A 23,350-nucleotide genomic window follows, 5' to 3' on the forward strand; every position below is an offset into this window, starting at 1 on the left:
TTTTTCATCAATAAATGCTGCGGTCACAAGCTTATTGGGAAGAAGATCAAAACCACACAGAGTAAGAATTTGTCGAGATTCTTAAAAGTAATATTTTTGTATTAGCCTACATGCCAAAGTTATGTTCGCTTGACAGTTCAAATTGGCAGAACAACAACTATTAAAGATAAATAAGAGTCGCAGAATTATTTTTTGGAAGACATTGTCGCTGCTGTAAGTTGACTTAAAACTTTAAGATTTCTGTTCTTAGAAAAAGTGTGTTTATCAACATTCCCATGACAATAACTCAGGCTCCAGGCATAGATGCTACACAGGCGCGTTGATATTGAGTTGGCACATAGCGCCTCTAGCGGTACAGTTTGCCGTTGTCTGTTACTAGTGGCCACCAGGGCTGCCACTGATAATTTACAAGTATTCCAAGATTTACTTACAAAAATGGCAAGATAGCAAATAAAGATCAAATAGGTATACTTTGATTTGCAAGCACATTCCCTGCGTGCCTAATAAACCTTTGTATTAATTACAATACCACGTAATTCGATTTAAACCTTGGCACTGGCAACAAATATTTCAATGATTATGTCAACTTTAATTCACTTCATATTAGCCTACAAAAAATGTTTGGAATAAGAGGTTAGGCAATATTCTCATCGCATTATGATTTTAGGAATCCGTGGCTACTGCAAATTGCATAAAATATCAGCTAAATGCAAATGTTTTTCCTCAGGTGTTGTTATATTTCTTCATATATTATGTTACAGACAAAGGCATTGCTATGACAGCAATAATGACACAGAGGCTTCGTTTACTAGCAGCTAAAGGTCATTTATCTTGGCAGCAATAGTAATCAGTTAAGATTAGACTGATTTAACGCATGACGCAAATAAAAAAATCCAAACAGGAAAGGATTTTCCTAATATCCCAAGATCACAACTGAAATCTCAAGATCTTGGGAAAAAGTTCGAAAGAGTGGCAGCCCTGGAGCCAGCCCATGCATAAAAACATAATTATTTTACGCTTTAGGCAGATAAAATAAAAAATCAGAAATAAAAACAAATTTAATAACTTGGAAAAACAATCGACACAATTTCCCAAAACACCAAGTTATTGAAAACTAAAATATTTTTGTTTCTAATTTGCACGAATCGGTGTGAATTTTATTATCATGGTAACGATGCAGGTTGGAAAATGTTGCTGGTTTCAAAATTTTGCAGTAAATTTATGTTTTGTGTTTTTAATTAATTTTATTATTTAAAATTGTGACTAAAACCTTGTTTAAAATTTTATTTTATTTTTTATTAGCACGAGAATCACAAATAATCAGACGAAAGCAAACGAAGTTCGTAATAATCGTGTTGTTGAAAAAGTTCAAAGTAGAAGTTGAACTATTATCAGAAAATTCTTTATCGCTGTCGAAAAAATTGCTTCTTGTTTTCTTCCCATTCCAGTTAGAAATCGAAAATAACAGTTGACTGCTGCAAAAAAACAACAACATTCGGTTGAAATCATTCCAAACAACACAAGTAGCATCACACTCAAGGTTCAGGCTTGCTGACAGTGTGACGTCACCAGCCTATGACGTAACAATATTTACGTCACTTTTTTATTCACTGATGATTTTGTGTTCGAAAATGTTCATCTATAAATCGAACAAACAATCTTACGGGAAGTCCGAGTCTTTCCAGTTCTGTGTATAAAATCTGTTCCCCATCATCAGAAATCCCGCAACCCATCAGTTCCAACCTCTCAACTTTCCTTAAACAACCGGAAGCGGAAATGATTTCGACCTCGGCATCTCCGAACTCGTTGCCACTCAGATTAAATTCTTCCATCTGTGCAAGATTTGATGATTATTTGTTGTAAATATTAACTGAACAAATTAACTGTCACGTGATGAGTGACGTAATTGTGTCGTCATCCATTTAATTTCAGGTTTTGTAATAATGTAGAACTAAAAAATCTCACCGGGATATCAAGGTGTTTAATTTCTCCGCATAAAACTTTCAAACCAGCTGAAGAAATATCGCAAAGATGCAGATCCAACTTCCTCAGTTGCAATTTCCTCAAACACCCTGAAATTATTTCGACACCGGCATTTCCGAACCCGTTTCCACTCAGAATCAGTTTTTTCATCTGCGCAAGGTTTGCTGATTATTTGTAGCAAATATTAACTGAACAAATTAACTGTCACGTGACGAGTGACGTAATTGTGTCGTCATTGATTTAATTTCAGGTTTCTAATTATTATTAAAAATATTTCTCATGAAACGAAATCACAATCATAACAAACCCCGTGTTTCATTTTGCTGATTCCTCCACAAATCACCCTCAGTGTGTCTGAGTTCAGGTTGCAGTTGTAAAGAGCCAGCTCCTCAACAGTTCGATTCAACCTCGGGAGGATTTCAGCCAAGGCGTGCGCTGCACTAGATGAGATGGGAGTGATGGTGAAAATAAACTCCACAGGAAGATCACTTGCAGGAAAATCGTTTTCAACATCTAAGCATTCTTGCCAGTCCGTCAGCAGTTCTAATAAAATATAAGGATTTTTTAGATGTTGAGGGTTGTATAAAAGGCTAAAACTGGGCGACAAGAATATAATCTCAGAGTCTGGGAGGACCAAAAAGTTATTTACATACCTTTAAAAGGCAAAAGCAGGGCTTAAATTTACAAATTAAGGTTTTAAAAAAATTATTTATTATCACAAAAATAAACGCCCAGTATATTAAGAAAAAATTACGACAGTTGCCTATTTGCATTATTGCAGAACCAAAGTTAATTAAGTGTGCTTTTATACGTTATACTGTATTAGTAAGTTTTAATTAAGTCTGCCTACCTGTTTACTTGCACAACTTTTCATCTTGCAAACTTTGTAAAAGATTAAACACTATCAGAGGTTAAAAATTACAAATTTAGCATCTAAACACGAGAGCAAAACTAATGCGTCCTTCCTCCAGAACTTTTAACGGCTTCTGACTTACAATTTCACTTGGTAAGCAAAATATTCCACAAACACAATGTGATAGTTATGACGTAATACAGAATTTATTATGTCACAGGCAACAATGCAATTGTAGTAGCAATGTTTTGGTAAAGTTCCGCTAGCGGTGCCAACGAGTTTAATTTGTTATTGTTGGGGCAAAGTTAATTTAAATTTAACACAAAACTTTTTTTATTTTGGCATTAATTTGTTTTGTTTGGTTTGAAGGTTACTTATTATTTCTCATTTTGTTATGAAAACAAGGCTTTACCAACGCGTTTGTTGCCAGAATAGTGACTTAACTTTTTATAAAACCTACCTAATAAAAATTATTACGGATTTGTATGAAAAGGTATATTTGGTAGCTATTTGGTAATGTGTATTAAAGGCAATTTGAAAACCGAAACACACTCTTACCTATTAATTCATATCCATTCACACGGGTTTTCATGTATTGGATAAGCTCTTTGCGAAAAACTATGGAAACAGACCCAGTGTTAAAACGTATTTATGCATAAACGGAAATATTAACAGTGTAGTCTGACAGGCAGGTGGAATAAACAGGATAAATGAGGAAAGCCCTGAGGAACAACAGGCTTGCACAAGAGTGTCAGAAAGACCGAAATGCGACGGAAATGCGAGTCTTTTTGTGCACAATGTGCTCGAAAATGTGCAGGTCAAAATATGCAGACGGCAAAATGTGTAGTCACTCAAATGAAGTATATATTGATATTCAACGTCAAGCTATGTAAAATGTTAAAGCACTTACATAATTGTTTTTTTAGCGTCGTTGTTATAAATTGTGCAAATAATACTAGAAGGGTGGCTTAGCACATATTACCCTTGCATATACATCATAACCTATTTTAAAAGATTAATATATTTCCTACATTTATTTTATATTGGGTCCCATGTCGTCCACTGTCTTTTATAACCTTTGTTGTTTCCGCAAGCAGAAACTTATGGGTCCCCACACATGCAAAGATGTAAATAATGCATGTCAAGAGATAACTATGGAAAAGTTTGGTGCTGTAAGGGCAAACACAGTGATCAGTACTGTGCATAAATAAATATGCTATATGGAGTACGAACTATTTAAATTTCATTCCATTGATACATTTTTCAAGATGTTTTTATTTTACATTCTATCTGAGAAAAAAAACTAAAAAACGCTGTCCAATTTGATTCAATTGAGACATTGTAAAAAAATATGCCCAATTTGGGGGCTAGTGGGGTAAATGTTGGTGTGACAGGGTTAAACACAACAATCCACAACTATAACTGTCACACTGTACAAGCTGTCCAAATTTCATCCAATTTAGACATTGTTGAAAAAATCCACGCATTTTAGGGTGCCAGAGGGGTAAATATTGGGACTGTAGGGTTAAACATAACAATCGACACCTATAAGTGATAAACTCTACAAGCTGTCCAAATTTCATTTAATTCCGACGCTGTTCAAAAATTTCACCTATTTTAGGGGGTTAGTAGGGTAATTGATGGGGTTCAACACCCAAAAGTATGAAATATGAAATTACAATGACCCAAACAACAATCCTGTAAAATTTTATCCAAATCGGACAATGTTGACAATTTTGACCACTAGGGGCGTTATTAGCAACATTGGTTAACGCTTCTGACGTCATAAGGCTGTTAACACCCCTGTGACTGGCATGTGCAAAAACATCCACCAAGAAATGCTCAAACACACATGAAACGTGAACTGGTGCCTTTATTATACTATTACACTACAGAAATTTTCTGTTTGTGGTGCGCAGCAACCTACAAAAACGTTTTACATTCCTTTATTATACTAATACACTACAGAAATTTTCTGTTTGTGGTGCGCAGCAACCTACAAAAACGTTTTACATTTTGGGGTCTAGCGGGGTAAATACTGGGGTTATCAAGTCAAACGAATCAGATGGCACATCTGCAAGACTATATCTACCATCTGTGAAAGTTTCATCCCAATCCACCAAAGATTTCATGCCAAAAGTGCATGGACAAACTTCACCGGAGAAAAAAGAAAAAAAAAAAAAACTGAGTGAAATCAAGATGCGTCCCCTTCAGGGAAGGGGACCCATAATTAAAACCTATGAATTAAGGTAGATTAAGGATTTATATAGAATTAAAGATTTATGGTAGATACTTTAACACCACAAACTAGCGGCACTGGAGTCCGGTTCACTTTAGGTCAAGAAGGTAACGTCAGGTCAAATGTTTGAAAAAGCTTGTTTTTGAAGATATTTATGATTTTAAATCTTCATCTGACCCGAATAGCCCTAACCGCAGGCATTTCTACAAGTCTGCAAAAACAAGAAAAAAAAAACAAAAATTAAACGGGATTTGAACCCAAAAATTATGCACATGAGGCATTGTTTTTTCCACTACACTACAGCAACAGTTGCATTCAAGTGGTTTAAACAACACTAATAAACTTTCACAAACTATTTGTCATTTGACCTAAAGTGAACCGGACTCCAGTGCCGCTAGTTTGTGGTGTTAAAGTATCTACCATAAATTAAAAGCGGATTTAAGAGAAATTGGAAAATGCGTATAGTGTTTGATAGATACGGCAAAGTATAAAATGATCCAGCATTCAGGATATGAAAAACACTGTTTTTCAGACTAGATATTTATACGATCGTCACCTTAATCAGCTTAAGTTTATTGTTTTCAATTTAGGGCCCTGCTAGCTTGTAGCCTGCCCAGCTTCTATACATTTTATATTTAAACCCTAAACCATGTTAAAAGCCCAGCTGTTCAGTGAGTTTTATTCAATGAAAACAAAAAAGGCATTGGAAAGTTTTCCACCCTTTGGGTTCTACTGCATAATTGACAAAAGGACTTTGTGTTATAGAAGAAACTCAAATGACAACCTTCACAAATGAAAAGAAAATGACAACCAACCACACAGTTACACAGATATCTTCCTCATGTTTGACAATTTTTATTTGCATGAAGCTCATTTACATGACATAACTTGGTATATGGGTATTTAATTAGGTTAGTTTTAAAACCCACGCAAATAACTTGATGTGATGCCCTAATTCAAAGTTTGCTAATGACTTACTTTTTTGATATTAGATTAGATCTAAGTGGACCAGGTAGGCTAGAAAGACCTACTGTAGGATTAGCATAATAAACCAAAACATTGTTAGATGTTTATGCAAAACTTGTTTCCTGACTAATATACAGAAACTAGATGATTGCCATTGCAAACAAAAAGGTGTATGTTTCATTTGGGATTGCAAATAAATAAATAAATCAACTAAAACTGTTGTGAACAACTAGAAAGATAAAAATAGACTAAACCAGCCCTAAATAAAAGTATGATAGGGAAAATATTTTTTGGGGACTGCTGTGGGCATTCTGTATTATAAAAAAATATGTACAATGGTTACAAAACAGGTTGAGAAAATGATAACACTGACAGGTCATGAGAAAAAGATAGATGTGCAATGCAAAAGTATAAGTTTACACAATTTATGTAGCCATCAGTTTTTTAATTACTGCATTTGTTTTTACCCACATTGTATTTTCAGTTCTTTTGCCCTGAAGAGTCATTCTGTTTACTTAAAAAAATTAATCAAATGCATTTAACAAGAAAAAGCTGATATAAGTTAGTTGATTTCCACAAAACACCATCCAACTTAAAAATGTGGGGAAAGGAATGCTATAGCTGTGTAATTGCGACAAAAAATGTTTGTCTACAAGGGAGAGAAAAAATTCTTAGTGTGAAAGGGAAAAATGTTGCCCTTGCGCAATTTTGGTATTTGCACATTTTTAAAAATATGCGCACATTTTCGAAAAATGTGGACACATTTTGACCTGCAAAATTTGGCACGTGCAGATTTTCGAAAAAAAGTGCGCACATTTTGACCTGCACATTTTCGAAAAATGTGTACACATTTTGGCACAGATTGTGCAAATTTTTGCCGTAAGCCCTGTTGCAAGTATGGTGTCACTATGAAGCGAGCCGTGTAAAATGCCAGTGTGGGGCAGGTTGCACGTTAGGGTTGGGATTTCTGGTCCATATTGGAAATATAGGGATTGGGATTTTTATTTCAAAATTTCGGGGTTGGGATACAGAGCCTAAAGACACATTTTAAGTTTTTTCATCTTTAGGGTATCGTCGCGCATTGATAGGGACCTTTGAGTCATCTCTTTCAAAGATTAGAGTTGAGTTTTAGCAGTCAAAATTGTCAAGACCAAGTATTTGCTTTTACTTATTTACTTTTCTGCGCAAACGCTCACGCATATGCAGTAAAAATCGGAATTTTGGGTTTTCAACTAATCCAAGGGTTTATTTTCAGTCTACGCTGTTTAATGAGTGTCAATTAACGTGTTTCATTAAAGTTGACTCTAATTGAAGAAAGGGGGGCAGTTGATGTGTTGTATTCGCTGTAGTAAAGTACTGTTAGTTTTATGGTATAAAAGTCGCTATAAGCAATCTGAAAATAACAACCATCAAAACCTTTAAAAACATCCATTCACGAATTTTTTTAGGTCTTGACGTGCGACCCAAACTCCACTGACTAGACCAGTGGTTCTCAACCAGGGCCCATGGCCACTCAGGTTCCGGGGACCACTGTTATAGACTCACTATAAACATTAACCAAAAGTCAGTGAGCCATTTTTTTGTAATGCTCACAGTTAAGTGTGTGTTGCAAACAAAATTTCCTAATTTAAGTGACTAATTCCCACACTATTTGTCCACATCGAGGTTTATTTTTAGCAAAAAAATTATCCAGATAGATCATGGACTTACAATTGGGTTGAGTTTGCTACTTGCATTTTTTGGTGGGGGTCTACAGATCTTATGGGGTTACTTACAGGGGGACACAATACCCCAAAGTTAATTTTAGGCGGGGACAGTCCATGAAAGGTTGAGAACCACTGGACTAGACTGATAGGATTCGTTACCCAACCCTGGCGGCCAGTTCAATACTTTAATATTCTGTAACCCATACCTTGCCTTTTTGTTGAGAACTGATCAGCAGTTTTGCATGATGTGGTTGACATACCTGTGAACGTATCATAATTATTAGGCGGTGATAAATACACAACAGTTTAAGATGAAAATCAGTTAAGGCCAACTGATACCAGTTTATTGATCATTAAACTATCCCATTTACAATTTGGACAACCCACCTTTTTTGTCCCCAAGCAAGAGGCCACATAAAAATCGCCGAACCATCGACCAATGGCCTCCCTCAACCACCTCAGGAATGATTTTGTGGAATTCTTCATCTGACATGAGCTCGCAGATGTACTTCGCTGAAAACATCTCCTGTAACGTTTGATGTGAGAAGTAAAATAGCTGGTCACCATCAAATAACCGTTGACTTGGAAAGCCAAATTTACGAGCAAAGGCTATGATGATATCTTGGACATCAGCTGCTTTAAGATCCCCAAGACTTTTTCTGTTAAAAACAACTGTTCCCTCATGCATGCCTTCATATGCCATTTTACCAAGTGGCTTCCATAACTTGGCAATATCCCTGTTGTGTACATGCTCAGAGTATCTTAGTTGCTCTAACACAGTTTGGAATACCTCTGTGACTGTTTTAACTTTGTTTATACCTCCATGTAAAATAGCAAAGATAATAAATTGCAGTAATAAAGGATTGTGGCAAAGAACAAAGAGTTGCGGGGCTTTGGTTAATACCATTTTCCACAATTCATCTGCTCTGTCCCCTGCCAAAGCACGGAACAGCTTTTCCATGTCCTCAGTTAAAAGGTCATCAACATGAACTGTGACATCTGGACGAAGCTCTGATGGGATTTTAAGAATTTTATGAGGACGTGATGTAAACAATAGTACAGAATCTTTGAAAAACTTCTTGCAACAAAGATTGGCTACTAGCTGATCAATTGCCATGGGTGTTTGATAATCTACATTAGTAGGTTTCAAGTTTTCAACTGACATTGAAGTCTGGTCAAAACCGTCAAAAACAAAAACACACTTATCTTGGTTTTCTATCATCCACTGAAAGGCATTTTCTTTTGTTTCGTCATTCAACCCAGGACAGAGATAGTCAACAAACAGTTGTTTGCATGTTAGAGGCTGCTCATAATTTAGGTCCATAAACCTAAGAAGAAACATGACAGATTGATTTTCTTGACTTAACTTTGCCAATCGTTTGGAGAGTGTAGTTTTTCCTGAACCAGGTGGGCCAACTAATGCGATGAATTTTTTACATGTAGTAAGGTATAATAAAGTGTCAAAGGAAACAGGCTGTTGATGTGGAGGGGAAGCAAATTCCTGTCGTGTAGATGGTATGAACTTCTCTTTCTCCACAGGACTCTCTCCTTTATAGGCCTCATACTCATGCATTCCTGGATGTACATCAGGTAGATGGTTTGGTTTTATTTTTTTATCATAAAGCACCACACTTTCTGGCAAGTTCTTTATATGCTCCTTCTGGTGCTTTTTAATAGCAGCAACTGAAATAAAAAACATGCTAATCAGACAATAAGCTAAAAACAGTTAATGCCAAAACTAATATGTTCAGATATATTAAAGTTCTGATACAGATGTTTAACTAGACCAAAACATTAAAAAACATCTGTGTAAGGACAATTAAAAATAACAAACAAACAATGGGTGTTTTTTGAGGAGTATATTTTGTTTCTGGAGTTTATTTGTCAAAAATCAAAAAGGTACGCTGTGACAAAAAATCGTTTCTAACTGTGTTCTTCTCATCGCACAGCTACCAAGCTTACAATGACCGTTTAGTAACCATTTGTTCTGACTTTTGAAAAATGGTTTGAATTTTTTACCTTGATGTTAATAAACAATGTTTTGCCTGGCATGTATGAAACAAAAGTATGGTTTATCTAGTTTAAATTACATCTATGGTATGAAACCTATGCAAAAATGAAAATGCATGTGCTAACTAAATAAAACCACATAACACTGCAGCACAAAAACATCTGATTTCAACGTTTAGTAAAACGTTTAAATGGACAGAGTTATAAACTAGTAAACAGTGAAAAAACAGTGAATCACTGCCTGGCGACTTCTGACTGTCCAGTGTACACATATTATGGGCTGTAAGGGTAACCACCGTGGCGGTCAGGGTAAATTTTTTAAATGACAAAACGAGTAACCAACAAAAAACAACTGTTAAAATTTTCGACACATTAGGGGTTGTATTTCTTATCCAAAGGGCTGGTATACTTAAAATCGAATATTTAATAGGTTAAAAAATCATAAAAACTTAAAATCCTTTACAATACTTTACAATGCAACAACCAACAAAGTATGAAACTGCTAGATCATGTATTTTAGCAACCATGGCCGTTATTATTAAATTTTGCGTTTTGGAAGGGGACCCATAATAACTACTGTGGCCACCACAGTGCTTGCCTATGGGTGAACAATATTAAAACCGCTGGCTAATCAGGGGTCAAAATTACCAAACTCAACTTAAGATACCTACCTTTATGATGTACAAATTTGAGTTTAAACCATGTTTTGTTATGCAAGACATACAAAAATAAGATGTGTCCCCTGGCAGGCAACCAGTACAAGAAAATTAATGTAAAACTGCATGTTAATGCTAAAGACTTGAGTTGAGTAGATAAAAACTGTGGTCAAATACAGAATCGAGCTTTTGGGTTTTAATCCCCAAACATGATAAAAAACACAGAAAAACTGTGTACCTTTTGTTTCCTCAGCAGGAGGTTGATTTTCTGGGGCATTGTTGTGATCTGAAGTAAATTCTGTGTTAGTTACAATAGATGTGTTAGCTAAAATGAAAAGTGTAGAGTATTTTTTTATCTAATTATAAATGGTAATATCCTGCATAAGCCACAAATTGCAATGACCCAAACTTGGTCTAATAAAATTTTATCTCAGTTGCGTTGAATTTATTTTGTTTGGTGATAGAATACTTAACAACTAGGGATGGGTCAAAACTGCAAATATTTGTTTGGTCGAACACAGAGCATCTCAAGTCAATGCTTGGTTCATTATGGCATAAAAAATATTCCAAATTCCACGCTAGTTTTGTAGCTTACCAAGGTCCCTTACATCACCAGCCGTGAATCATGCTATACAGGCCCAGAAGTCAGATTTTTTTTCACCTTACAAGGTATTTTAAAAAACAGTCATTTTTGTTTTCGGATACCCTTTTAAACACTAGTTTCGTATGTTAGCAGAGCATGAAAAGGCAAATTTAATGTTTGTGTCAGTTTTTGCAATTGCTTGGTCAAGCACGGAGCATCTAAATCAACGATGTCCGACACTGCATACTCAGGTTCTGGCTTGGCTCGGCCAATCCCTAATAGCAACACACTAAATCAATCACCAAGACGAGAATAGCTGCACAACGTTGGGCATGATGGAGTACATAAAAGTGTAGGACACATTTCGTGGATGAAAGCTAAATGTGCTGCAGCTAGATTGTCTTGCCTAATGTTTAGCGATTTTGCAACTTTGAGGTCACTAATAACATGGCACAACTATCAACACTAAACCATTTGTTGTGTGCATTATCAAAATACTTTAAAAAATATTTTTTGTGGCTGACAGAACTGGAAAAGCCAAAAACTAAATATTTCGTGGTTCAACAGTAAAAAATAGGTAAATGCAACTAAAAGTTACAAACAACTTTAGAATACTATGCAATGTACCAAAAGTAGTAAACTCCCGGATATGTACTTTAGTATCCATGGCCATTTTAAAATTTCTCATTTTGGGTCAAAACTAACATGAGGTAAATTTGAAAAATTTTAAAGCACTCTTACGTGACCAAATGCAGAGAACAAACCAGCGTTAGACGGAAAAAAGGAAAAATGTGAACAAACACAATACATGTCTCCTTCAGAAAAAGGGACCCTTAAAAACAACTTACTTATGTCACGTCCAGCTGTGTTGATGTTACAGTTATGGTAAACATTTCCAGTCAACTGTGATTGAACTGAATGCTCTGTAAAATTTTAACAAATACAAATATTTTTTAACGGCTGGAATTATAAATGCATATGCTTACTGGTCCCTACAACTGGAAACCTACAACAACTGTATTGCAGTGGAGTAGCAAAAAAAAAAAATTAATTACCAGGAAGGTAACTTTCTCACATATTGCTGATTTATATGCACATACTAAATCTTATCCCATGGCTATCCAATTACATTTTTTGCTAAATTTGCATGAGATGTATATCTTACCTAATTTTGAAAAGTTCCCTTTTGTATCAAGCTATTTTTAAATCATTGTTTGCACAAGCAGAAATGAATAGGTTTCCACACCCATGTATATTCAAGTTAGAAATGGTACCCCAAAAGTGTGTTTGTGTTTACATTAAGGACAAGTTTGTGTAAAGATTTGATAAATTTAACTAAACTACTTAAAAAGTCATACAGACATTTAAACTCCATACTGCAATATAGATCTTAGCTTGCTGTCAAATTCGCCCTAAAATGACATTGCTCTAGCTGCCATTAACATTTCAACAACAATCTTACCTGCTTGAAAATGCTGTGGATCTTGTTGTTGACTTGCATACTGGGACAAATTCACTGTTGTTGCTGGTTGTGCAGGCTGAATTTGTCTGGTACATAAATCAATTGGAAAGTATTGCTCAACAATAGTTTGAGAATTATCATGTTGATGGTAAAGGTCTAGTTGATTGGCATGCGGCTGTGTCCGAGTTTGAGCTGGACTCACTAAGGCATAGTGTTGTTGGTTTGCATAGGAGTGGGTGGGGCGCTTGTTCCATGATGTCTGATGTCGAAATTGCTGAGAATGTGAAATATTTCCTCTCACAGCTGCAGCATCAAAGTGATTCCTTGCACCTGTCAGTTGGGCAGGATGAACAGCTTGGTTGGGATATGGACTACTGTATGGGTTTTGAGGTTGGGGGAAGTTAAATGGAATTTCTGGATGTCGAATTGGATTGCATGGTTGGTTAGGATTGCTTGTAGATGGCAAGTGTTGTCCACTTGTTGAAGCAATCTAAAGTAAAAAAGAATGATTTAAATGTCTTGTTATATACATAAACTCACAACAAGCTGTTTATTGGGATATTACATTTTCCACTATGGCAGATACAGTAAACTCTGGTTATCCAGACTGGTTTGGTCCAAAAAAAATTTCCAGACTAGTCGAAGAACTAAAATCACCAATGACGATTAGTTCAAACCTTACTACATCACAAATCATTTGTACCTAGGGTTTTGTCTTTAGATAGGCTTGCCATATGTCAAAATTAGGTAGGCTTGCCATTAAATGCTATGTCCCAGTCCATTTTATTGGCGCAAATCTATATTATAAACTTGTTTGTTTCAATTGTTACCTTAGTTTAGATCTTTAAAAACATAGAGAATTTTTTTTTAAAAGGGAGCGGTATAAACTTATGACATTGAATCAGGGCTTACACAGCGCCCATGTTAACAAAAATGTGCTAAGGCCAGGACAATAAGCCCTGAACCTTGGGTATGCCGCATGTCCGAGAATTGGGGTGGCAAAATCACAGCAAAGGTATTTGTGCTTACTTACGAAAGGAAGGGAATTGCAACTGTCCTGGGCTATATGTCCACAATCACATGATAAAAAGTTTGGCATTTAGGACATCGTTTGAAGTACACTAAACTTTAAACTTAATATTGTGTCACAAACAACTCACTGTGTTAAATGGGCGATGCGTTGTATTTGAAACAAGCAATTATTTTTTACAAAAAACAATATTTGTAACGGCTAGTCCTAAAGTGTTGGCGCTTTGTTGCATGAAAACAAATCATTTTATTATAGTTATTACAGAGAAAATCAATGTTTAACATCATTTGCAATGTAAGGTTACATCCGAGCTAAATTGTTTTTATCTTTATTGTTTTGTCTCACCGCAATTTCGGCAAAATGGGTCTTATTTTTTGTAAAGTGCGATGTGGTGATACCGCGCACAAACATGCATGGATTTGCAACAGCAGCAGAAGAGCCTGGTGTTGGAATTCTGGTGTGTAAACTCATGTACTGCACTTTAACATAATCTAATCCTACGTAGCGACAAGAAATGAATTTGCTGAGATCATTTTGTGATGTCATATAATATGGCATACCACGGAAAAATATAAAGTCAGTGCCTATGGCCAGGGCATTAAGCAAAACTTTGTAACACAAAAATAGAGTAACAGCATATCAACGTTAGTTTCAGATCTGGGAAGTTTGTTAACGCAAAGTGATTTTTAAAATGTTCCACAAGATTTTTTTTAGTTTTATTATTGCAAAAATCACTGGATTACTATTTACATGTTTATGCAAACTAGGCATGGTAAAAAGGTTTTCAAATTCTTTATTTTTAAAATACTTTTCAGTAGAAAGCATTACCCCAAACTTATATTGTATGTATTCATACTTACAAAAGTAGCAAAAACAGTACATTATAAATACTCCCAATCATATTGACAAAGACAATTTAATGGCTTTTTATTGCATCAAAACATCTAGTTTTTTGCCTTCTTGTAAATCAACAACGATTGCCTGACATGTATGACACCAAAGTATCGTTTTAACCATGTCTAAGATATAAAACCTTTGCTAAAACTAAAAATGTGCATGCTTACGTAATAAAACCGCATAGCATTACTGTGCTAAAGTCTAATCATCAAAAAGACTGCCTTGTAAAACCTCCGTTCATGCGTCAAGCAATGATCTTCCACTATGCATTAAATCACCACAATTGCAAACCAGTGAATTGCTCCCTTGGACTTTCCAGGGTATTCATAATATGGGCTGTAAAAGTAACCATTGAGCCGATTGCGCCATTTTAAATACAAAATGAGTAACGAGCTACAAACAATTGTTTAAAATATCCAGCACATTGGGCCTTGTATTTCTGACGTTAAAGACTGAAAAAACTAAAACTGAACATTCCAGGGTTTAAAGAGTAAACAAATGGGTGAATAGAATTAAAAGTTACAAACTACAGACAAATCCGGTTAATCGCATACTGGTTAACCGCATTATCCGTTTAATTGCATCATAATTAAAAATCCCAAACAGTTGCCCATCGTTTGTTAAGAAAATCGTCCGGTTTATCGCATACCGGTTTTTCGCATAAACCGGATATTCGCATCAATTTTCAACGAAATATGCGATTAACCTGATTGATGATCTCTATGTAAAAGTCGAACAGACTCAGTTTTTCGAATAAAAAACGACAATATGATAGCAAAATCCTCCAGATGTAATATTTGCGAAAAATAAGTAGATGCATGTTTGCATTCTACACCAAATAATGCATCTTATTTCAAAGTTGAAAATGACACGTCTCGACCATAAAGTATTTTTCAAAAAGTTACTAGGAGATTAAATCGGTGTTCAGTTTAACGCTGTGCGATAACTAGGAGTCGTTATCTCAAAGACGTGCACATTGAATGGTTTTTTGTTGGCTTATCTAATTGCCAATAGTGATATAACAAGCGTTTAAATACAGAGTTCAACATGTTAAAATTACAAAACTGTTGTTCCGGCAAAGACACTGAATGTAATTTTTTGCTAAGTGCACCAAGTTCGAAGTATTAAACTGTATTGAAATTATTGAAAAAGAAATTTGAACAAAGTTAATTGTAAAACAAATGGCTAAAAATGTTTTCTGTTATATTGTTCGTGGCCCGCCAAACACGTAATGGTTGTAAAAAATGTTAGATCGCAAGTAATCACACTATGTTGTTAAGATTCAGGTAATTGGTAACTGCCAATGATTGCCATATTTTATATCTTCTATTAGTGACCTTGTGCAACTTATCGGGTAGATGACCGATTAAGAAAGGCATTTATTTATTTAGTATTTGTTGCAGGTTTAAAATTTTGAAGCAACAATCACACGTTGATCACGTGACAGTCACGCTAATCTTGCAGCTGCAGTTATGCTGAGTAAGCTAGAAAGTAGCGCCACGATCTGAGTCTTTAAAAGTTTGCTAAAATCAATTATTCTTTTTGTCAACTAGATAACGGGTGATAATAGAAACTGATGCAGCTTGCCTTAGCGCCGTTGCGCTGTAGAATGTGCCGAAGTTGTAAGTTTGGCCTGGTTTCCGTCATGCACTTTCGGGTTTGGGCTTGCTTACAAATATGCACCTAGCACTTTGCCGCTTAACGCGTTGGTTTGAACTAGAAAATGAAATAGGTCAAAAACAAAAGGCCATTTTGCGTATAAATTAAGGGAGATGCTTAGCACATTTATAAGGGAAACCACCCAAAGTACTGGTCCGTTGCCATAGTTGAGCATCACTGCAACTTTGTTTTAGCTGGGAAAGTGACAATGAGCACTTATTTGACGCCATGCACTGTTTACATAGCACCTGGAGCATTGCATAATCCGGTTAATCGCATCAAAAGCCCTTGGCAAATCAATGATGTGATTAACCGGATTCGTCTGTATGTTTTAATACCTTACATTTGAGGATCAAAGTTAGATAAATATCTCTAAGATATGTGTAAATTTAAATAAGTTTGCAGTACTCTTTTTTGACCAAACATGTATAACAAACCAGCTTTAGACAGAACAAAGAAAATCTAGAAGGGTGGCTGAGCACATATTGCCATTGCATATACATTATAACCTACTTTGAAACATTAATATATTTCCTACACTTATTTTATAATGGGTCCCATATTATCTACTGTCTTTATAACCTTGGTTGTTTCTGCAGGCAGAAACTCATGGGTCCCCACACATGCAAAGTTGTAAAAAATGCATTTCAAAAGATAACTATGAGAAAGTTTGTTGTTGTAAGGATAAGGTACCGAGCATAAATAAATATGCTATTTGGATGAATGGAATGAAATTTCAATAGTTTGTACTCCATACAGCATATTTATTGATGCTCAGTACCAATCACTGTGTTTATCTGACAACAACAAACTTTCTCATAGTTATGAATAGAATATTCATTCCATTCATACAAGGTTTTTCTCTGTCTGAGAAAAAAGGCTAAAAACAACAATCAGCTCCTTTTAAATGCGAATTGCACCAGATTGTAGGGGGGTAGTGGGGTAAAATAACAATCAACACCTATAAGTGGCACACTCCAGAAGCTGTCCAAATTGCATTCAATTCAGACATTGTTTAAAAAAATTACAAATTTTGGGGAAAATGTTGGGGCCACAGGGTTGAACAAAACAATAGACAACTATAAAAAGCACACTCTATAAACTGTTGAAATTTTATCCAATTCGGCATTGTTTAAAACATTCACCCATTTTGGGGGGCTAGAGAGGTAATATTGGGGCTACGGGGTTAAACACAACAATTGACACCTATAAATGACAAATTCTACAAGCTGTCCAAATTTCATCTAATTCCGACACCGTTTAAAATCTCACCCATTTTAGGGGTTAGTGGGGCAACTAATGGGGTTTCACGCCCAAAAGTAAAAAATATGAAATTACAATGACCGTGTAAATTTTTCTCAAATGGGCCAATGTTTAAGTTTCTGGGCACTAGAGGTTTTTTTAGCAACATTTGTTAACACATCTGACGTCACAAGGCTGTTAACAGCCTTCTAACTGACATGTGCATAAACGCCCTTCCAGTAATGCACAAACACATGTAGCATGTTCTCTGTTACTTTTATTATACTGTTACTCCACAGAATTTTTTCGTTTGTGGTGCGCAGCAACATGCAAAAACGTTTTACATTTTAGGGGCTAGCGTGGTAAATACTGGGGTTATTAACTCAAACGAAGCAGATGGCACATCTACATAACCATATCTACCATCTGTGATAGTTTCATCCAAATCCACCGAAGATTTCATGTCAAAAGTGCATGGAAACGCTTCGGCAGAAAAAAAGAAAAAAACAGAGATAAATCAAGATGTGTCCCCTTTAGGGAAGGGGACCCATAAAAATAGCGTCCCTTTTTTATTTAAATATATATATATATATATATATATATATATATATATATATATATTGCATGCCTAAAATTAGGTAACGATCATGATAAATCTAGGTTTACGGCATCTAGGAAAATACTCACTACCCTAGCTGAGGTAAAATTAAACATTTTGTACAAAGTTCATGGGTACCTGACAAGCAGTGTTTCATACCGAAACGGAACGAAACCAAACTAGAATGGTGGCTTTCTGATATACTTCCATTTTATGTATTCTATACGATATTTACCAATTTACTATACACATCATTTGATCTACACATATGATTGTTTTTGTAAACAAAAACTAATGGGTCCCCACATGCGTGTTTGTGCGGATTTACGGTAAACTAATGTTGCGGTGATTTTTAAATTCTTAAAACAAATTTTTAGAAAGCATTAACCCAACAATGAAAAATTTTGTTGTATTTTTTTGCACTATTATTGTCGTATAATTACAAAAACATTAAAAAAGAACGAAACAAATACTTTCAATTTAATCTCTTGCTTAACTTTGTTTCGTAAAACGAGTTTTTCATTTAACTTTGTTTCGCAAAACGAGTACCATTGACATGTAGTAACCTTTTAGGATGCACACACCAAACGACTGTTTGACCTTTTGACACCGTTTTCAATAGCACGCCGTCCTTGGTGTTCAACAACACCGTTTGACCTAATTTATACATGCCTTGGGTATTTGATTCAAAAAAAAAAAAAACGCTACGTTATGACGAAAGAAAGTTCTGAACTGTGTTAGTAATACCTACTAATTGACCTTAAGTAACCTGTGGTCATGCAGCGGACAACCTGACAACGAGCATTTAAAAAAACTTTTATCTTGTAAAAAAGTCAAGTTTATTTTTTTATATTTAGTTTGTTTAACAAAGTTTTGCTTGACATTATACGAAACCGAAGCACGCTTATTAGGTTTACATCGCGTCATAAGTGTGAAACCTTTGCCGAAACTGAAAATGTGAGTGATAACTTAATAAAACGACATAGCATTGCTGTGCAAAACAGCTGATTTCTAATCACCGAAACGACGTCTCGTAAAACGTCTGTCCGACGTCAAGCTGAGCCTTCCCGCTCTGCCCTATTATTCGTAAACGTACTCTCTTGGGACTTCTGCCTACAGTGTCTTTCTTGACCAAATGAGCGTGTGTCGCTGGGTCATTCGGGGTCAAACTTCAGGTGGACCAAGTTCAGATTAATATTAAACATATGTCCAAATTTGAATAAATTTGAAGCACTCTTTCTTTACTAAACGAGCGTTACAAACCAGCGTTAAAAATTTTACGTTTCGGGGGCCTGTGGGTGAACCGCTGGGTAACTTGGGGTCAAACTTCTGGTGGACCAAGTTTGGATTAATTTCTAACATATGTCCAAACTTCAATAAATTTGAAGCACGCTTTCTTCACTAAACGAGCGTTACAAACCAGCGTTAGACAGAAAAAAGAAAAAAAAAATACGGACAAAAACAATATGTGTCCCCTTCAGGGAAGGGGACCCATAATAACGTTATTTGTTCTGGACCGACATTTTCATTTCATTCCGGTTTGAACGAAATAAAACTATAACGGTGTTTTTCGGTATTTCGGTCTTAAAAAAAGAACATTTCTTTCTGGTCTTTACAACTATTTAGCGAAAAAAGAAGAAAGTTGCAACACACAAGAATTACTGTCGATAGTTGCGTCACATAACATTTGTTAATAATGGTCAAACAGATGTAAATTATAGGAGCCTCGTTTTTTATTATATCTTAACAGCGCGAAATTTTCAGCAATTGTTTCATGTCAAATGTCCAGAACAAAATACTGGAATAAAATATAACGGTTTTTCGTTCCGTTCCGGTGTTTTGAATATTTTTTATTTTGGTATTTCGTTCCGGTATTTGAGCCATAATTATTTATTTCGTCCTGGTATTACGTTCCGTTCTGTTCCGGTATGAACCACTGCTGACAAGTTAATCTACTGGTCCGTTGCCATAGTTGAGCGTCACTGCAACTTTGTTTTAGCTGGGAAAGTGAAAATGAGCACTTATTTGACGGCGTGCACTGTTTACATAGGAACTGAATCATCGCATAATCCGGTTAATCGCATCAAATGCCCTTGGCAAATCGATGATGCGATTAACCGGATTCGTCTGTATTTTTTAATACCTTACATTTGAGGATCAAAGTTAGATAAATATCTAAGATCTGTGTAAATTTAAATAAGTTTGCAGTACTTTTTTGACCAAACATGTATAACAAACCAGCTTTAGACAAAACAAAGAAAAAATATGGGCAAAAACAACATGGAAGGGGACCCATAAAAATAGCGTCCCTTTTTCATTTAAAAATATCTATACGTATTGTATGCCTTAGGTGAAATTAGGTAACGATCAGGATGAATCAAGGTTTACAGCATCTAGGAAAATACTCACTACCCTAGCTGAGGTAAAATTAGGCATTTTGTAATAGAGTTCATGGGTACCTGGCGAGTTGATCTCAATATGCTGGTAGGTCCCAAATTATCCACAATTTAGTTACAAAGGGTGTAACTATACACATATAATTCTGTCAAATGTAAGTTTTGTTGTAACCATGAGTTTGATTGTTCGATGAGTAGATTTTATTCATTAACAGAAACATGATATCATCGCATTTAGTTAGAAACCAAATATAAAACAGGTTTTAATCTGCGCTACACTAATTGAAACATTTGTGTTTAAAAGCAGCGAAAGTTTGAATTGTTGATAAACATGTTACTTGTCTTAAGCCAACATCAATAACAAAAGTTAATATTCAAATTTTACCATAAGTTTACCATACACGCAAAATGGCAAAAAAAATGTTGAAAGTTTTTTTAAGTTTAAAATTTTAAAACTGGAATTTAGTACATATTTGGTCAAAATAGATGTAAAACCCTGTTACAGATGCCAATGTAACCGAAATATCAAAACCATTAATGAAAATAGTTTTAACCTGGTTTTGATCATCTTTATGTGGAATGAAACTTCCTTTAAAATTCCGCTTCATTTAATCCAAAATAATCCACTTGGCAGATCCAGGCTTGGTTTCGCAGATTTTCCACTTTACAAGGTAGAAGTCAACAGTTGGTGATTATAATTTAAAGCTTAAAACATCTGATTAAAATTACATGAAGCTAAAATTGAAAACAACACAGTTTAATTGATAGGAAACCTACTTACGAATAACTGGTATATGTAATTAAGTATACGAACCGAACATAAAAAAAACTAGTGTATGTCAAGCTTTTATTTTTAAACGAATTGTGTAAGAACACAAAACTTTTCCGCGCAATTTAAAAAGAGGAACTAGCGAAACAAAAAAACTTGGCTTCACCTCAGGAAAATTTCCGGTGAATCCCCTAACGGTGAAGATTAACCTTTCGACACGGGTCACTGAACAGCATGATACCAGTGTTGGGCAGACTACAACGATTTCTTTACAATTAATAACGAAGTACTGAATGGCAACATTTGGAAACAACCCAAAAACTTTGTAACACAAACGACGCTAGCTTCAAAACAGCTTTTTGCAAGGTGCTGTCTTTTCTCACTAAAATACTTCACTTTTTGATTTAAAAACTTTAGTCAATTTATAAATTTGGAAATACACGCATAATGACTACTTTGTACTGAAGGCAATAAACCTTCAGTTTTCTATTATTTTGTCTATTAGTGAGTTGGTTTGTAAGCAGAACTTCTGATTTAGATGAACTAATGATAAAAAACAGTCGGTATTCTAACTGTTTGTAACAAACTGATTGTTTGCTTCATGTTTTAAAATCAGTTAGTAAGATAATTGTCTCGTGGTAGGTGCTTGTATATTGCTGGTGGTGTAGTGTCAACTATTGCGTTGTAATGTGCAGACAAGCTATTGTTAAATCTAACCAGAGTTGTTGTTAACGGCAGTTTTAAGCTACTGCAAATAAAAAACCTGTTAGGAGTTGATGTATAATTGGTTTGTTGGTATTTTTTAAAACCTAAACATATGGCGTTATTTTATCAATACCTAACTGGGAATTATTTTTATTTTTTTGCAGAATCTTTGCTTTCCTTAAAAAAAATTTTTATTGTGCAAACTCCCGTGGAAAAAAGGTAAGGATATTTAATAGAAAAATATTTCACAAATTGAGAAGCATTGGTTCAGAAAAATGTGAAATAGGCTCTGTTTTATTTTCCAGTTAGTGTGTTATGCCACAAACACACAAAAGAATAGATTTTGCAACAATTACACAAAAGAATAAAAATTGGCTGCTTGAACTACTAACAGTGGGGTCTGTAGGGTTAAACAGGGCAATCCACACACTGTTATGGCGTGTTTCCTTTCAAACAGTGTGATTTCGTTTTAATCCGAATTATATTTGACAACTTGATACACGTTTGGAAGCTAGCAGGATGAATGATTTGCACACAGGCTTCAAATCCACAACAATCCTATCAAAACACTTAAGGGAAAACTGTTTGGGATTTAATTTATTTTCAAAAAATATAAAACTGCGTTTAAATGGCTTTCATTGGAAATGTGCTTGGTTATTAACTATATTCAAAGTGTTATTATACAGAGTTTTGTTCAGAAGAATACATTGTAAAACAACAAACGCATTGCCTAAAAACACTGTAGGTTGCTACTACAATGTGTTTCTGAGTAAATAGTTAATTGCCTATGTACGCCAGGAAAAGTTCATGCCCAACCCGACCAAGGTTTTTGCACATTGGAAGATCACTGCATTGCTTCAATACAGTGTTTGTGTTCTATGTAGTAAAAATTGTGTGAAGCTCGCTCGGCAACCCGCTTCATGTGCGCTGAACCGTGTACACAATATGTCGTGTAAAATGTGACGTGTCTCGATGACGTCACGCTTTCGAATCGTGAGCTTCTTAAGTTGATTTTTCGTGTTCGGCGGATTGCTTCTTTTCCACGTACTTCACGTAGATGTACTTCAGTCCACCCGAGATGTTAATGAGGAGACCGGCGACAAAACCAGTGGTGGGAATCACTTTACCTAAGATGAACAAGCATGTTGTCTTATAATTGGTAGAGGGTGTGTATCTACATGAATCCACACAGAACAGCATGGGCGCTCGCTTTAATTCCTAGAACGGTTTTTAACGCGCCTGTCCTTGCGCTTAGAAACTCCAAGGCACCTGGAGTCAAAATAACAATTTTTTTATTGAGACAATGCGGACAGATGGTAGCGCTCGAGGGTTTAGCAGCAAGACGAGCACAAATGCAAGCGGTTTCTGCAAATATGCACTATTTTAGTTAAGGCAACAGATTAAAAGTTACCAGTAAAGTTGACTTTACCGAACTATTAAAGGGCGATAGTCACAATAACAGTCAAACCGATCGGTAAATTTAAAGTTGTGTAAATACCGCATAAAATTCGATAAATATCACCAAACATTAGTAACGAACTGCAGGACTTTAAGCAAAATTTCTACGATAGTTTAAAATACAGTTAGTTACAGAAA

At 35.4% G+C, this 23,350-nt stretch overlaps 2 protein-coding genes and 1 long non-coding RNA gene across 8 annotated transcripts in view; 1 reads left to right on the forward strand and 2 right to left on the reverse strand.

The window, feature by feature from the left end:
• Positions 1–21,054, reverse strand: part of LOC145213531 (uncharacterized) — a 133,994-nt gene extending 112,940 nt beyond the window's left edge. Inside the window, exons 1-12 of one of the 5 annotated variants that reach the window (XM_080081870.1) lie at positions 20,835–21,054; positions 12,459–12,948; positions 11,845–11,919; positions 10,652–10,699; positions 8,652–9,430; positions 8,135–8,273; positions 7,954–8,007; positions 3,395–3,454; positions 2,291–2,526; positions 1,966–2,133; positions 1,665–1,832; positions 801–1,475 (exon numbers count right to left, since the gene is read on the reverse strand). In XM_080081870.1, the coding sequence (XP_079937996.1) occupies positions 1,449–1,475; positions 1,665–1,832; positions 1,966–2,133; positions 2,291–2,526; positions 3,395–3,454; positions 7,954–8,007; positions 8,135–8,273; positions 8,652–9,430; positions 10,652–10,699; positions 11,845–11,919; positions 12,459–12,948; positions 20,835–20,888 (2,298 nt within the window). In that variant the 5' untranslated portion in view covers positions 20,889–21,054 and the 3' untranslated portion in view covers positions 801–1,448. Of the gene's footprint in view, positions 1–800; positions 1,476–1,664; positions 1,833–1,965; positions 2,134–2,290; positions 2,527–3,394; positions 3,455–5,008; positions 5,287–7,953; positions 8,008–8,134; positions 9,431–10,651; positions 10,700–11,844; positions 11,920–12,458; positions 12,949–20,834 lie in introns of those variants that run through there. The other 4 variants (XM_080081847.1, XM_080081854.1, XM_080081879.1 and 1 more) reach the window with 4 other exon arrangements.
• LOC145213619 (intelectin-1-like) overlaps positions 1–23,350 on the forward strand; it is a 239,640-nt gene that overhangs the window by 108,021 nt on the left and 108,269 nt on the right. The window lies entirely within an intron of this gene.
• The window catches only part of LOC145213630 (uncharacterized), a 50,478-nt gene that overhangs the window by 20,907 nt on the left and 6,221 nt on the right, over positions 1–23,350 (reverse strand). Inside the window, exon 9 of one of the 2 annotated variants that reach the window (XR_013856861.1) lies at positions 22,033–22,881. The exons of the other annotated variant lie outside the window; for it this stretch is intronic. This is a non-coding gene — a long non-coding RNA (uncharacterized LOC145213630). Of the gene's footprint in view, positions 1–22,032; positions 22,882–23,350 lie in introns of those variants that run through there. 2 annotated transcript variants of the gene reach the window in all.

Source organism: Phallusia mammillata, chromosome 1 (assembly GCF_965637545.1).
Source record: "Phallusia mammillata chromosome 1, kaPhaMamm4.hap1.1, whole genome shotgun sequence".
Taxonomy (NCBI): Eukaryota; Metazoa; Chordata; class Ascidiacea; order Phlebobranchia; family Ascidiidae; genus Phallusia; species Phallusia mammillata.